This window comes from Mizuhopecten yessoensis, unplaced genomic scaffold, assembly GCF_002113885.1.
Source record: "Mizuhopecten yessoensis strain PY_sf001 unplaced genomic scaffold, ASM211388v2 scaffold8079, whole genome shotgun sequence".
Lineage (NCBI taxonomy): Eukaryota > Metazoa > Mollusca > Bivalvia > Pectinida > Pectinidae > Mizuhopecten > Mizuhopecten yessoensis.
Window position 1 is genome coordinate 2,594 of NW_018407368.1, and position 16,680 is coordinate 19,273.

A 16,680-nucleotide genomic window follows, 5' to 3' on the forward strand; every position below is an offset into this window, starting at 1 on the left:
TTTGGCTGTGCTAGCTTTCTAACTGTGATAAACCGACAGATAGTAAAACTGCATAATACAATTTTGAATAATACAAATAAAATTCGCTTCATTTTTACAAATCGTAATCAGCCTGTATTAATGAAGTAGTTTTATTGAGATATTTTAGGTAAGGGCCGAATCTTCAGGGCAATGAGGTGAAAAACCGATAACACGTAATTTCAGCAAGTACTGAAACTGGCGTACCTTCATCGAGAATGCGAGAGCGAATTAGAGTAGCTCCGTCGCCGTCATATCATCGTGTCGCCGACGTTGTGTCCTCCTGTTGTCGCTTTAGTATTCTCGCGTTGTCATTGTCGTGTTGTCGCTAGGCACTGCCTGTTGTCTAATCCTTTTGTCAACACAATGAAATTTGTTGAAATCAAAGTCTGGGGAGCAATATTGTGAGATTTACCTTTTTGACCCTTACCGGTCACATTATTTCTCCATAACTTTTATAAACTGTTAGTATGTTTAAGCTAGAAATCATATTGTCTCAACGATATCATTCTACAGATGAAGACCGATGTGTGTCGTTTTACTACCAAGTGAACCGACGTCAGTTCTATCTGGACGTCTATGTCCTTCCCGAAGGATCTAATACGTATGAACGTGTATGGGAATTACCTGGACCAGTACAGAAAGACACGTGGCTGTTTGCCGAAGTCGATGTTTCTGAAAAGGAGGTTTGTTACTTTTTGTTTGGAACCAACTTATGAAAAACATCAAAATAGCATGTTCTGCTTGTTTTTCCTTTATATAGTTAGTGCTGTACTTGTTTGTTGTTTAATCTGTACATGTTCTACTTGTTTGTTGTTTAAGCTGTACATGTTCTACTTGTTTGTATGTATGCTCTCCAGGGAGTTGAAAAAGATATTGATTAGTTGCAATAGCCCAATAGCCCCGGGTAATAATTTGTAAACCGCTTTGAGACAAACTACGGCATGAACAGTAACGACTGACAAAGCCGGGAGTGATAACAAATGTAACAGTAATGACTGACAAAGTCGGGAGTGATAACACATGTAACAGTAAAGACTGACAAAGCCGGGAGTGATAACAAATGTAACAGTAATTACTGACAAAGTCGGGAGTGATAACACATGTAACAGTAAAGACTGACAAAGACGGGAGTGATAACAAATGTAACAGTAAAGACTGACAACGCCGGGAGCGATAACACATGTAACTGTAAAGACTGACAAAGCCGGGAGTGATAACAAATGTAACAGTAATTACTGACAAAGTCGGGAGTGATAACACATGTAACAGTAAATACTGACAAAGCCGGGAGTGATAACACATGTACCAGTAATGACTAACAAATCTGGGAGTGATAACACATGTAACCGAAATGACTGACAAAGCCGGGAGTGATAACACAAGTAACTGTAACGACTGACAAAGTCGGGAGGGAACAGTAATGACTGACAAAGCCGGGAGTGATAACCCATGTAACAGTAATGACTGACAAAGCCGGGAGTGATAACCCATGTAACAGTAATGACTGACAAAGCCGGGAGTGAAAACACATGTAACAGTAATGACTGACAAAGACGGGAGTGATAACAAATGTAACAGTAAAGACTGATAACGCCGGGAGTGATAACACATGTAACTGTAAAGACTGACAAAGCCGGGAGTGATAACAAATGTAACAGTAATGACTGACAACGCCGGGAGTGATAACACATGTAACTGTAAAGAATGACAAAGCCGGGAGTGAACAGTAATGACTGACAAAGCCTGGAGTGATAACACATGTAACAGTAAAGACTGACAAAGCCGGGAGTGATAACAAATGTAACAGTCATGACTGACAAAGTCGGGAGTGATAACACATGTAACAGTAAGGACTAACAAAGCCGGGAGTGATAACACAAGTAACTGTAACGACTGACAAAGTCGGGAGGGAACAGTAATGACTGACAAAGCCGGGAGTGAAAACACATGTAACAGTAATGACTGACAAAGCCGGGAGTGAAAACACATGTAACAGTAATGACTGACAAAGCCGGGAGTGATAACAAATGTAACAGTAATTACTGACAAAGTCGGGAGTGATAACACATGTAACAGTAAATACTGACAAAGCCGGGAGTGATAACACATGTGATAACACATGTAACTGTAACGACTGACAAAGCCGGGAGCGATAACACATGTAACTGTAACGACTGACAAAGCCGGGAGTGATAACAAATGTAACAGTAATTACTGACAAAGTCGGGAGTGATAACACATGTAACAGTAAAGACTAACAAAGCCGGGAGTGATAACACATGTAACTGTAACAACTGACAAAGCCGGGAGTGAACAGTAATGACTGACAAAGCCTGGAGTGATAACACATGTAACAGTAATGACGGGAGTGATAACACATGTAACTGTAAAGAATGACAAAGCCGGGAGTGAACAGTAATGACTGACAAAGCCAGGAGTGATAACAGATGTAACAGTAATGACTAACAAAGCCGTGAGTGATAACACATGTAACAGTAATGATTGACAAAGCCGGGAGTGATAACACATGTACCAGTAATGACTAACAAATCTGGGAGTGATAACCCATGTAACAGTAATGACTGACAAAGCCGGGAGTGATAACAAATGTAACAGTAAAGACTGACAACGCCGGGAGTGATGTACCAGTAATGACTAACAAATCTGGGAGTGATAACCGATAACACATGTAACAGTAATGCCTAACAAATCCGGGAGTGATAACACATGTAACAGTAAAGACTAACAAAGCCGGTAGTGATAACACATGTAACAGTAAAGACTGACAAAGCCGGGAGTGATAACATATGTAACAGTAATGACTGACAAAGTCGGGAGGGATAACACATGTAACAGTAATGACTGACAAAGCCGGGAGTGATAACACAAGTAACTGTAACGACTGACAAAGTCGGGAGTGAACAGTAATGACTAACAAAGCCGGGAGTGATAACACATGTAACTGTAACGACTGACAAAGCCGGGAGTGATAACACGTGTAACTGTAAAGACTGACAAAGTCGGGAGTGAACAGTAATGACTGACAAAGCCGGGAGTGATAACACATGTAACAGTAATGACTGACAAAGTCGGGAGCGATAACACATGTAACAGTAATGACTGACAAAGTCGGGAGTGATAACACATGTAACAGTAAAGACTAACAAAGCCGGGAGTGATAACACATGTAACATTAATGACTAACAAATCCGGGCGTGATAACACATGTAACAGGAATGACTGACAAAGCCGGGAGTGATAACACATGTAACTGTAACGACTGCACAAGCCGGGAGTGATAACACATGTAACAGTAAAGACTGACAAAGCATGGAGTGATAACACATGTACCTGTAACGACTGACAAAGCCGGGAGTGATAACACATGTAACAGTAATGACTAACAAATCCGGGCGTGATAACACATGTAACAGTAATGACTGACAAAGCCGGGAGTGATAACACATGTAACAGTAACGACTGACAAAGCCGGGAGAGATAACACATGTAACTGTAACGACTGATAAAGTCGGGAGTGATAACACATGTAACGGTAACGACTGACAAAGTCGGGAGTGAACAGTAATGACTGACAAAGCCGGGAGTGGTAACACATGTAACTCTAACGACTGACAAATCAGGGAGTGATAACACATGTAACAGAAATGACTAACAAATCCGGGCGTGATAACACAAGTAACAGTAATGACTGACAAAGCCGGGAGTGATAACACATGTAACTCTAACGACTGACAAATCCGGGAGTGATAACACATGTAACTGTAACGACTGACAAAGCCGGGAGGGATAACACATGTAACTGTAATGACTGACAAAGTCGGGAGTGAGCAGTAATGACTGACAAAGTCGGGAGAGAACAGTAATGACTGAAAAAGCCGGGAGTGATAACAAATGTAACTCTAACGACTGAAAAATCCGGGAGTGATAACCCATGTAACTGTACCGACTGACAAAGCCGGTAGTGATAACACATGTAGCTGTAACGACTGACAAAGTCGGGAGTGAACAGTAATGACTAACAAAGCCGGGAGGGATAACACATGTAACTGTAACGACTGACTAAGCCGGGAGTGATAACACATGTAACAGTAAAGACTGACAAAGCCAGGAGTGATAACACATGTAACAGTATATAAATATGACATTCATTAGCAGGTGACAGTGAATATTGTCAACCCTCAAAAACCCATTGTCACCCTCGGCTTCGCCTCGGGTGACATAGGTTTTCTCGGGTTGACAATATTCACTTTTACCTGCTAATGAATGTCATATCTATTTTGTTACACCAAAAGTAAATGTAGCTCAGAAACGGCAGCAAACCTCGATAATGACATCTTGTTTGTTGATAGTCTGCTTTTTACAATCGCTATCGCACCGGCGCTTGATGAAATTGGCTGTTGCCGTCAAACGTTCTTGTGGCCATCACGGTGGGGAAACGAAGCAGTGCACGCACATTTTTTGCGCATGTGATATTTTTCACTGTCTCATTGCAATATCACCCGCGCCCCTTTAAACCAAAATATTTTCGGAGGGTGACAGATTTTTTTGTTTAATTTTCTCCCAACCAATCAAATAGCTAGAAATTCACTTGAGGTGTAACAATAATGACTAACAAAGTCGGGAGTGATAACACATGTAACAGTAACGACTGACAAAGCCGGGAGTGATAACACATGTAACTGTAAATACTGACAAAGCCGGGAGTGATAACACATGTAACAGTAACGACTGACAAAGCCAGGAGTGATAACACATGTAACTGTAAAGACTGACAAAGCCGGGAGTGATAACACATGTAACAGTAACATTGAACAGAAGTTAAAACAGAACACATTTCGCAGAAATATGGGACAAAAAACAGAAGAAATAAGCTATGTTTACGCCTGACAATAACTGACAAAAACATTAACGACTGAAAATGAACGTAAGTGACAACAGAACACATGTTATGAAAACGAGGGACAAAGAACAGAAGTGGTAGCACAGAAACGAGGGACAAAGAACAGAAGTGGTAGTACAGAAACGAGGGACAAAGGACGAGTATGTTAAGTTAACGAATGACAGCAAACAGAAATCCTAACATTTGATATAACGAACAACTTACGATTAACGAAAGTGATAAATATTTGAGAAAATACCAACTGACAATGACCAGGAATCATAACATATTTGTAATTATGACTTAACATTGAACAGATATTGCAGCCTGATACAATATAATAGTGGACGACTCCTGATCTATCAGATTCAAACTTGGTCTCATTTTTCACGGATACCCGTTCAGGAAACGGTGGAACTATTCCTAAAAATCACTCATGCATAAATTAGACATGGCTTAATAGATATTTCGATGAATTTAATTCAAACACGGTCGAAAGAAGCGTTGCAAGTTACGTCCGTGGAGCTCGAAAATGAACAGCTTGGGATATGGAACATTTGTTTGGAAATCAAATGTTTAAGTGAATAGTGTATGGTTATAATATAATTATTATATTGATGAGCATGGTCCTGAAAAATAAAATTTTGAAGAGTTAGGATCTTATAATTTAATATGACAAAGGGGGGTTTCAAAAATGGCCCCTCTTTTGATTTCAACCTTCTTTTGGTAATGTAGGTAATGCGTGCAGTACAGTAACGATACTTCCGATTGTGTTCAACGTTGAAATTAAGCAATGTCAATAACGTTGATAAAAATAAAATTAATCAACGTTGTTTCAAAGTCATATTACAACAACATTTCAATGTTGAAAACATTACATTGAATCGACGTTGATTTAACGTTTATTAACGCCACGAACAAATATCAACTTCATTTAAACGTTGAATAAACGTCGTGTGCCTGCTAGGATGATGCAAAAAATACGATTTTTGTCAGAAAAACTACTTTCATGCTGATATTCCATTTGTCGACCCCTATGCTGTTATCAAAATAATTAATTATAATAATTAGAATAGTGATTCATAGTAATAACTCCGAATGTATAAGAGATTGAAAAAATGTTAAAACAGCAGCATAAATCTCGTAGCACTTCTGAAACAAAAGGTATGAGAGGGGAGGTTTCTTTGTAATTTAAACAAAGCTGGAAATAGTCACTTTAAACCAAATTACACACAAACAAACAAATAATTCAAAACATTGTATTAACCATCACAAAGGTTCATAGTCAAATAATAGCAAACGACAAGGATTGATCAATGGTTACCAAACATATGTAAAAGTAACATCTTACACTGAATATAATGATATAACATGTACTAGCGAATATGTATGACAATGAACAGGAAATAAATATGTGTAATAATTAACACCTGATATTGAACAAGATTGATTTCATACTTTATAAAAAGGTGACTAAAACAAATAGACATGAACACAAAAAATAGCAGGTAAAAGGGAACCATTGACAAGGAAGAGGTAAAATACCATAATAAAGCACACCACCGCGAGTGACCAGACATTATATTATATCATGTGTACCTGTGGCAACTGACGACAGAAATATTAATGACATATAAAATGTTGTCAAAACGCATTTAAAAAAAGTGAAATCTATTGAAAATTGCATTGCAATTTTGTATCAGTGTTTGTTCTGAGATTGGCGTTTTTAACTATTACAGATAGCCATCGCTGGCTGGATCGGCCGTAGAAGATCAAGGGTCTCTGTAGACAACATCAAAGTCTCACTTGGAACATGCGCGAGTTTGAGTAAGTAACATGCATTGTGTATCACGTCCTTAACAATAAACGTCATTAAAACCGTATCATCGTCTGAATAGAAAGTCGGCGGCTTCATATGCAGTTACCATTCTTGCTGATCAGTACCAACTGTGTTATCGCCTCTCTTTGTTATCAGTACCAACTGTGTTATCCCCTCTCTTTGTTATTAGTACCAACTGTGTTATCTACTCTCTTTGTCATCAGTACCAACTGTGTCATCCCCTCTCTTAGTCATCAGTACCAACTGTGTCACCCCCTCTCTTAGTTAGCAGTACCAACTGTGTCATCCCCTCTCTTAGTTATCAGTACCAACTGTGTTATTTCCTCTCTTTGTTATCAGTCCCAACTGTGTTATCGCCTCTATTTGTTATCAGTACCAACTGAGTTATCTCCTCTCTTTGTTAACCGTACCAACTGTGTTATCTCCTTTCTTTGTTATCAGTACCAAGTGTGTTATCCCCTCTCTTTGTTATCTGTACCAACTGTGTTATCTCTTCTCTTTGTTATCAGTACCAACTGTGTTATCTCCTCTCTTTGTTAACCGTACCAACTGTGTTATCTCCTCTCTTTGTTATCAGTACTAACTGTGTTATCCCCTCTCTTTGTTATCAGTACCAACTGTGTTATTTCCTCTCTTTGTTATCAGTACCAACTGGGTTATCTCCTCTCTTTGTCATCAGTACCAACTGTGTTATCTCATCTCTTTGTTATCAGTACAAACTGTGTTATCTCCTCTCTTTGTTATCAGTATCAACTGTGTTATCTCCTCTCTTTGTTATTAGTACCAACTGTGTTATCCCCTCTCTTTGTTATCAGTACCAACTGTGTTATCCCCTCTGTTTGTTATCAGTACCAACTGTGTTATCCCCTCTGTTTGTTATTAGTACCAACTGTGTTATCTCATTTCTTTGTTATCAGTACCAACTGTGTTATCTCCTCTCTTTGTTATCCGTACCAACTGTGTTATCTCCTCTCTTTATTATCAGTACCAACTGTGTTATCTCCTCTGTTTGTTATTAGTACCAACTGTGTTATCGTTATCTCCTCTCTTTGTTATCAGTACCAACTGTGTTATCTCCTCTCTTGGTTATCAGTACCAACTGTGTTATCTCCTCTCTTTATTATCAGTACCAACTGTGTTATTTCCTCTCTTTGTTATCAGTACCAACTGGGTTATCTCCTCTCTTTGTCATCAGTACCAACTGTGTTATCCCCTCTATTTGTTATCAGTACCAACTGTGTTATCTCCTCTCTTTATTATCAGTACCAACTGTGTTATTTCCTCTCTTGGTTATCAGTACCAACTGGGTTATCTCCTCTCTTGGTCATCAGTACCAACTGTGTTATCCCCTCTCTTTGTTATCAGTCCCAACTGTGTTATCTCCTGTCTTTGTTATCAGTACCAACTGTGGTATCTCCTCTCTTTGTTATCAGTACCAACTGAGTTATCTCCTCTCTTTGTTATCCGTACCAACTGTGTTATCTCCTCTCTTTGTTATCAGTACCAACTGTGTTATCTCTTCTCTTTGTTATCAGTACCAACTGGGTTATCTCCTCTCTTTGTTATCAGTACCAACTGTGTTATCTCCTCTCTTTGTTATCCGTACCAACTGTGTTATCTCCTCTCTTTGTTATCAGTTTCAACTGTGTTATATCTTCTCTTTGTTATCAGTACCAACTGTGTTATCCCATCTCTTTGTTATCAGTACCAACTGTGTTATCCCCTCTCTTTGTTATCAGTTCCAACTGTGTTATCTCCTCTCTTGGTTATCCGTACCAACTGTGTTATATCCTCTCTTTGTTATCAGTTCCAACTGTGTTATCCCCTCTCTTTGTTATCAGTACCAACTGTGTTATCTCTTCTCTTTGTTATCAGTACCAACTGGGTTATCTCCTCTCTTTGTTATCAGTACTAACTGTGTTATCCCCTCTCTTTGTTATCAGTACCAACTGGGTTATCTCCTCTCTTTGTTATCAGTACTAACTGGGTTATCTCCTCTCTTTGTTATCAGTACTAACTGTGTTATCTCCTCTCTTTGTTATCAGTACCAACTGTCTTATTTCCTCTCTTTGTTATCAGTACCAACTGTGTTATCCCCTCTCTTTGTTATCAGTTCCAACTGTGTTATCCCCCTCTTTTATGAGTACCACATGTGTTTTCCTTCTCTTTGTTATCAGTACCAACTGTGTCATCCCCTCTCTTAGTTATCAGTACCAACTGTGTCATCCCCTCTCTTAGTTATCAGTTCCAACTGTGTTATCTCCTCTCTTTGTTATCAGTACCAACTGTGTTATTTCCTCTCTTTGTTATCAGTTCCAACTGTGTTATCTCCTCTCTTTGTTATCAGTACCAACTGTGTTATTTCCTCTCTTTGTTATCAGTTCCAACTGTGTTATCTCCTCTCTTTGTTATCAGTACCAACTGTGTTATTTCCTCTCTTTGTTATCAGTTCCAACTGTGTTATCTCCTCTCTTTGTTATCAGTACCAACTGTGTTATTTCCTCTCTTTGTTATCAGTTCCAACTGTGTTATCTCCTCTCTTTGTTATCAGTACCAACTGTGTTATCTCCTCTCTTTGTTATCAGTACTTATTGTGTTATCCCCTCTCTTTGTTATCAGTACCAACTGTGTTATCTCATCTCTTTGTTATCTGTACCAACTGTGTTATCCCCCTCTTTTATGAGTACCACATGTGTTTTCCTTCTCTTTGTTAACAGTACCAACTGTGTTATCCCCTCTCTTAGTTATCAATAATAATTTTGATATTGGTCGTCTAAGTGGGAAGGATATTTGTTGTATCTAACTGATAGGATGTAACAGAGTGTTATATGTTATCTTTCACTGGTACTAATATTTGTATTTCCAAGTTTGTTTTGACAAACACAGTTGCAGATATTGCTTTGCTTCATTAATTTAGGTAATATAATCGAATAGCCATATCTTTTAATGTATTTTCGGTAAAGATGAAATATTTGGTTAGTGTATTTATTAATTTTACATGTACAGGCAGGATAAAATGTCAAAAGGACGCAATTAAATCAAGATTATATTTATATTAGATTATCAGATCAATCACACCACTGCTAGGTATATCTATGGTAGGCTAAGACTTTTTAACGAAGTATGCTCATAAACAATTGGAATCATGTGGTACCATTACGGAGTGACTAATTCAGATAAAGGCCATTATATACATCAAATCAATTACCAAATCTCACTGAGATGCAATGGCTTCGTATCATCACGACGTGGATAACGTCTCTGGCTTGTCACAATCACAGGGTCTGTGCTTGTTACATGTACAAGCACGCGCGGGTCATCTGGTGGACTAGTAACTTCACTGGTCTAAGCATTTGGGCTTGGTGCTGTGGACATGCCCTCTTGGGCGGATTGGTCGAGTGATTAACGCTCCGGCCTTCCACGCGGTCAGGGTTCGATCCCCGAAATCGTCGTACGCATGCAATATCAGAGAAAGTATTTTTTTCTCCTGCCCGCACAACTACAACAACCAGGTGGAGTATAAATGGTCTGGGCTGGATGTTCCGGTATCTGGGCTGTAGAAATGTGGCACTATAAAAGATGCCGTTGGAAGCACGGTCCCACTACAAACAAAACTCAATACATCTCCAGCACACACACAGGCATACACACATAGGGCGATATTAGCCAGGTGGCATTGGACTAGTAGTTAGCGCCTGATAAGGCGGCTCCTGCGAATTACTCAAAAATTGTATTGATAAATGTATATGCTAATTGTATTAATTATATGTCTATGTACTGAAAAGCGCTATAGAGCGGCTTATGTTAGCTAGAAAGGGTGCTATATCAAATGCTGTATAGTTATTGTATTTATTCCCTCAAAAGGGATATGTGGAGTTAAGAATACTTGGGTACAGTCTTGAGCATTTTGAACGTCAGAAACCACTGTAATTTCACAGTTCGGAACACGTGCATGCGTTTGATCCACATGTCTCTTTCATTTCAGACCACCCACCTGAATAGCATACATGTATGTCATCGGTCCCAGCTTACGGAGAACAATGCCCTTGAATCTTTGTATTCCGACGATAGTCGCGTGTAATTACAATATCTCAAACTTCAAATAAACGGGTTTATGACACTGTATGTGCAGTTTTGTTGTTGTCATTTCCCAGACAGATCCGGAAGCTTTATATCAAGCCTGGTTCTCAATTTGTTTCCTTAGAATAGTTCACTTGGAGTAGTCTTTTTAAGACTGTGGGGTGTCGTACGATTACTACCAGATAAATGAAACAAATTTCTTGGTTCATGAAATCATCTTCCTGAACTATCGATTTTATAGCTTGCTTAAAAGTTCGTAAGGCGTGCTTTGCCCTACCATCTACGCTATGGTGATATGGTGCTGAAAGTTAATGACGCACCCGTTTTCCTTTAAGAATGTGATAAACTTCGGACCGTTAGGTATCTGAATCTGGTTTCTTGTGTAAAACTTATGACGTAAAAAATCCCTCAATGCATCAATAGTACTGGTTGTCGTTGTCGCAGACATGCCTATTGCACCAAGCCACTTCAAATGTGCATTTACTATGATCATAAACATTTCACCCATGAATGGACCAGCGAAGTCGACATAAATACGGCCCATGGCGCTGAATGCCATCTCTGGGTGTTGGTAGGAGACTTGGGAGCAGCAAGTCGTATGTTTTTGCATGCCTCATATGTGGTCACTTTCAGCTCAATGTCAGCATCTATGTTTGCGCTATGGTGATATGGTCTATGTAACCGAGACAGCAGGGATTCTATTCTTACAATTCCTGTGTCGTTGCAAGGCAACTCATATACAATATTATTTTGATATCGTTCTGGTATGATCACACGTACACCTCTCAGGAAACAGCCTTCATCAACGGGCAATGCCTCTCTGATCCGGCGATACGGCTGAGGAACATCCCTAGCTGGACATTCGGTCATCAACTTCTGGCAAACTCCATGACACGAGACAGAACTGGATAACCTTTAGTTGTCGATGTAACACGCGAAGCAGTAATGGGAAAACTTTTAACCTGCAGTCTGTTTACTAACTCGGCTTACTTTACTTAGAAAACATAGTCATCACTGTTGTAACTAGTTTCCATGGAAAGCGCGACAACGCATCAGTATTTCCATTTTGGTTCGTCTATCGAATCCGACAGCTGTATTGCCCATCGTCATAATCGTGATGAGACCAAAACTTGAATGTCTTTCTTTGGAGCCAAGATAGTCGCCAGAGGCTTGTGGTGGGCCAATAGCGGAATATGTCGTCCATAAAGGTATTGATGAAACTTTTGAATTCCAAAGAGAAAGCCTCTCTATGATTAATATTTGTCAGCCGAGGTACGCGAAACATACGCAAACGATTTGTCGATGGACTTTATTCCGCTCCAAGCCCACAAGCTGAGGCATTTAACGCCATCAATAATGTATTGACAATACTAAGCCAGGATTGAAGCTTACACTCGTTTTTAGAGTCCTCAAACTTCAAAATTGCTGGCACTTTCCTCGGAAAGGATGTATGGATGTATACCGCTTTTATTTACCTTAAACGCTAAATTGTATACTGTGTGTCATATGCATCCCACTCCCTAAATTACTTACAGGAAGTAGTTCATGGTACGTTGAAATATGAGAGGGGCAGCTGCTTCAACAAACAGACGTGTTGATCAATATAGATATCGGTGTGTGTTGATGATTACTAACTTCCGGGTGTCCTTATCCAACAACATTTGTTGTTACGCGCAAGTCAGATCAAGTTGTGAAAACTGATCGCCACCATTCAACTTTGCGAATAACTCCTCGCTGGTCGTAAATGGATACTCGGGAACATCCAAGTAGGGATTGATAGTAGCATTATAGTCTCTACATATTCTAACAGAACTCTCTGACTTCAACACTGGTGCAATTGGAGTGCTCAAGTTAGAACTATCCACCTTTTCGAGAATTCCCGCTTTTTCCGTTCGGTCAAACTCGTCCCAAATCTTGTCCGTCGGAGCAAAAACTACAGGCCCTCGGTGTAACATTCTCTTGTAATCGGAAGCTTTCCGTTCTTCTTTGACACTACCAAGTTCTCATTTAAAACCTTGTACTTTTGGAAGGTCTTTTCCTGTCAATAATCGTTGATGTTGCTATTGACGTATTTCCAGTTAAGTTGTATCAGGCTCAACCAGTTTCTACCCAGAAATGCTGGTCCATCTGCTTTGACAACGAGTAATGGCAACGACATCCGTTGGTTTGTATACTGTACTACTACTGACATTTTCCCGACAACTGGTAAAATTTGACCGGTGTATGTCATCAGAACTGTTGAGGCTTTGTATAGTTTTACGGAAACCTCGTACTTCTGTCGATAATCCTTTTTTTCCGAAATCAATGAAATAGAAGCTGAAGTGTCCAACCCCATTTTCTGTTGTTTGTTGTTTGTCAACAAGTCAATGTTAATTACTTTCTTGCCATTAGACTTGATAGAAAACAGAGGCTTTGCGTAATTTTAATCAGTTGCATTAGCCCAAGAAACCATTAAGTCTAGGATCTAAGATTCCTTTTTTTCACGTTGTGCCCATTTTTGTACATTCAGTATTTTGATGTGACCGTGGTTTCTTTATAATCGGGACGAGATTGGTTGGCACGACACACTCCTCAGATGACCAATTTCCCTTACAGTTGTGGCATTTGCTATTTTTATTACTATCTGATATGATTGTTCTTCACACAGCGAAAACACTGTGTTTTAACCTTGTGGGTCTTTTCCGCGTGCTAAATATTATCGAAAACAGCAGAGGATTCCCTTTGCGATATTCGCTCTCCGTGACTTCTATACTAACTGCAATGTCAATGATTTGTAGAAGTCAAATCTGCTTCAGAGAGAAATTTACGCTGTGTTGTAGTGGAAGCTAACACACACTTAACTCTATCACGGAAAACATCGTTACAGAAACCTTCACAATGGCTATGATCACTTAGTTTTCGGAGTTCGGCTAAAATTGACTCCTTTCACCCTCTTTCTGTTTTCGTCAGTGGAACTTGAACCATTCCGTTATCACCAAGGGTTTGGATTTCAGGTGATTACGAACATCAGTTTTCAGTTCATCTTACGTTTTGTCTACGTGCTTTGCAGTACTCACCACGTTTTGAATCAGCCCGTATGTTTTGCTACAGTTAGTAATATGGAACGTTCTCTATCTGCATCATCCACAAAGTTTTCTAGAAAATAGTGTTCCAAACGTTCTACGTACCCATCCCAATTTTGCGACTTTATATAAAATTCCTCAATGCTTTTATATCTAACAGTCATTCCGTGCAGTGTTTTTTTCTGTTTCATGTGTTGTTCTATTGTAAGCTAACGTTGATTATCGTCGCCACTGTAGTGTTAGTAGGGATTCTTTACCAGAATCAAATTAGATATCACACACCACTGCTGGGTATCTTTAATGGCGGACTCAAGACATATTACAAAGCATGCGCAGTATATACGACGAAACCATGCGGGACAACTAGGTAGTGACAGCCTACAGGACAATAATCCGGACAGAGTCTCGACTATACATAGCATCGCTTATAGTAGTTTTCGTGAAAATATACTACGTATTACAAGAAGGCAACGGATTATCTATGTGATGATAATTGAAAAATCAATGGGTTTGATTAAGTTATTCCTCTCGAATTGCCCGTTCATAATGATTGTAATAATTGTTAAGGCTAGGAATTTGATTTCCCAAACCTATTCGAGTCCTAAATACGCTAAAGTTAAGCTATATGCAAAACAAAACGCAATGTCCAACCAATGCTAGAATATAACAATGTGCGAGTTACCGGTCAGAGTGCTATCTAAATTGCTGTTTTCCAAAACATGAGCTATAACTATCATTGGCATATTATTTTTAGAATACAATTCTTTTACAGGCATGTGTAATTCCAACACATGTGCGAATGGCGGAACCTGCACAGGAACAAGCCAGAGTTTCACTTGCACGTGTGCTGCTGGGTACCAAGGTACCACGTGTACGGACATAGGTTGGTACATCTACTTTTGTATTCCGCCTTTGCGTATTGCAGAGTTATCTTATCTTGGGAGCAGGTATTGATTGTTACGTCACTTATTTGTGAGAGTAACGTCATCAATTTTTGAGAAAACGACGTAATTTTCTCGCACAAACCAATGACGTAACAATCAATACCTGCTCCCAAAAGAAGATAACTCTACAATACGCAAAGACGGAATACAACTCCTGTAAACAGAAGGTGCATTTTTTTCTGTTATAATGGAAAGACAATGGTTAAACAGTAAGTACCATGATCATGATTTGTTACGAAAGTAAGTTGTCTATTCTTAGGACAAGGCCTGGTTTAAAGTTCTATCATGACGATGTTATCACAACTTAGACGATACGCTGTGTTAGAGCTGATTGGCATGCTACCATTGTTACCTCATACCCAGTACATTGTTTAGAAGACAATTGTGTCATTATAAGAATAAAGTTTAGACACTATATTCGGGCAAGCTATCAAGCAGTTGCGAATTTTTGATCAGGTAAATGGTTGGTTTTGATGCCAATTGCGACAAAATGTTCTAATTTTAGATAACCAAAAGCGTAGTATAGTAATAACACATTGTCATTGCAATAGTTAGTATGTGTAACAGAATGCAAAATTTAGATATGATATAGATGTGTGAAAATGTTTTAGCAAAGGACTATATGCACTAAGGGGTGTTTTTGGCCCCATGCCTTATTCCCTTTATACTTATACCAATTGAAAGTGCAAGTAAAGACCTAACAAATTCTGTAAAACTTAAAATGTTTTTTTGTGTTTGTCCTTAGCAACAGGCCATAGCAACGGGCCATAGTAACATATTCAGCTCTGGTTTAAAAAGACAACATTTTGTGTTAAAATTAACATTTTGAACTCAAAATTTCATGTTCCTATTACAGCTGTAATATTTGTTATCTTAGACTAACAGTTTCTTTTTATTTATTCAGAGATAAAAGAAAAATATAATGATTTTGACCATAGCAACAAGCATCTTTGCATAGAAACTGACATTATTTACGGCTATTTTACATACAAATCACTACAATATACACATATTTGATACATACATTCATTTTCATTTACATCCAGAAAGTTAACTATATATTGTGTAATTTCCATTTAATTTTAGTGATTTTCCAAATACAACATTTTGACCATAGCAACAAGCATTTTTGCATAGCAACTGACATTATCAAAAAGAAGACCAAACGACAAATATATAGTTAAGGATTCTTTAATTGTTTTAATTATTGGCAAAGTATGGTCCTGGCTTCAACACATAGAAAGATGAACTCTGGGAACAGCAGCTCACCATATTAAATCGGTAAATATTTTGATATAGGGTACTGTTAAATGAATTTAAAATCAATTGTGTTACTGTTGGTCAAGTGAAACTCCGCCTCTCAACAAGTTGTACTTCATTTGATTAACAGATTTACTGGATGAATGATTAAATCTCATTATTACTATATTTTAAATACAAATCACTACAATATACACTTATTTGATACATACATTCAGTTTCATTTACAATAAGAAGTAAATTATATATTGTGTGATTTCTGTTTGATTGTAATGAACTTTACAAAACCAAATAGTGCATTATAAACATTTTGATCGCAGCAACAAGTATTTTTGCATTACAACTTTCATTATTTACATCTATTAAGCATACAAATCACTAAAATATACACATATTTGATACATACATTCATTTTCATTTACAATAAGAAAGTTAACTATATATTGTATGATTTTTGTTTGATTATTGTGGTTTTCACAAAACAAGTACATGTAGTACATTATTAATAAATAAGAATTGCTGCAAGTCAAAAGCAACTCTCATTTTCTTTGTATTTAAAGGAGATTAAAGAAA

The 16,680-nt window shown here is 38.4% G+C and overlaps 1 protein-coding gene across 1 annotated transcript in view; it reads left to right on the forward strand.

Moving 5' to 3' along the window:
* Positions 1-534: 534 nt before the first annotated feature.
* Positions 535-16,680, forward strand: part of LOC110454877 (sushi, nidogen and EGF-like domain-containing protein 1) — a gene marked incomplete at its 5' end in the record, with an annotated part of 31,577 nt that continues 15,431 nt past the window's right edge. The window contains 3 exons of the mRNA XM_021504630.1: positions 535-704; positions 6,661-6,748; positions 14,676-14,786. Coding sequence (XP_021360305.1) covers positions 535-704; positions 6,661-6,748; positions 14,676-14,786 — 369 coding nt within the window. The remainder of the gene's footprint in view (positions 705-6,660; positions 6,749-14,675; positions 14,787-16,680) is intronic.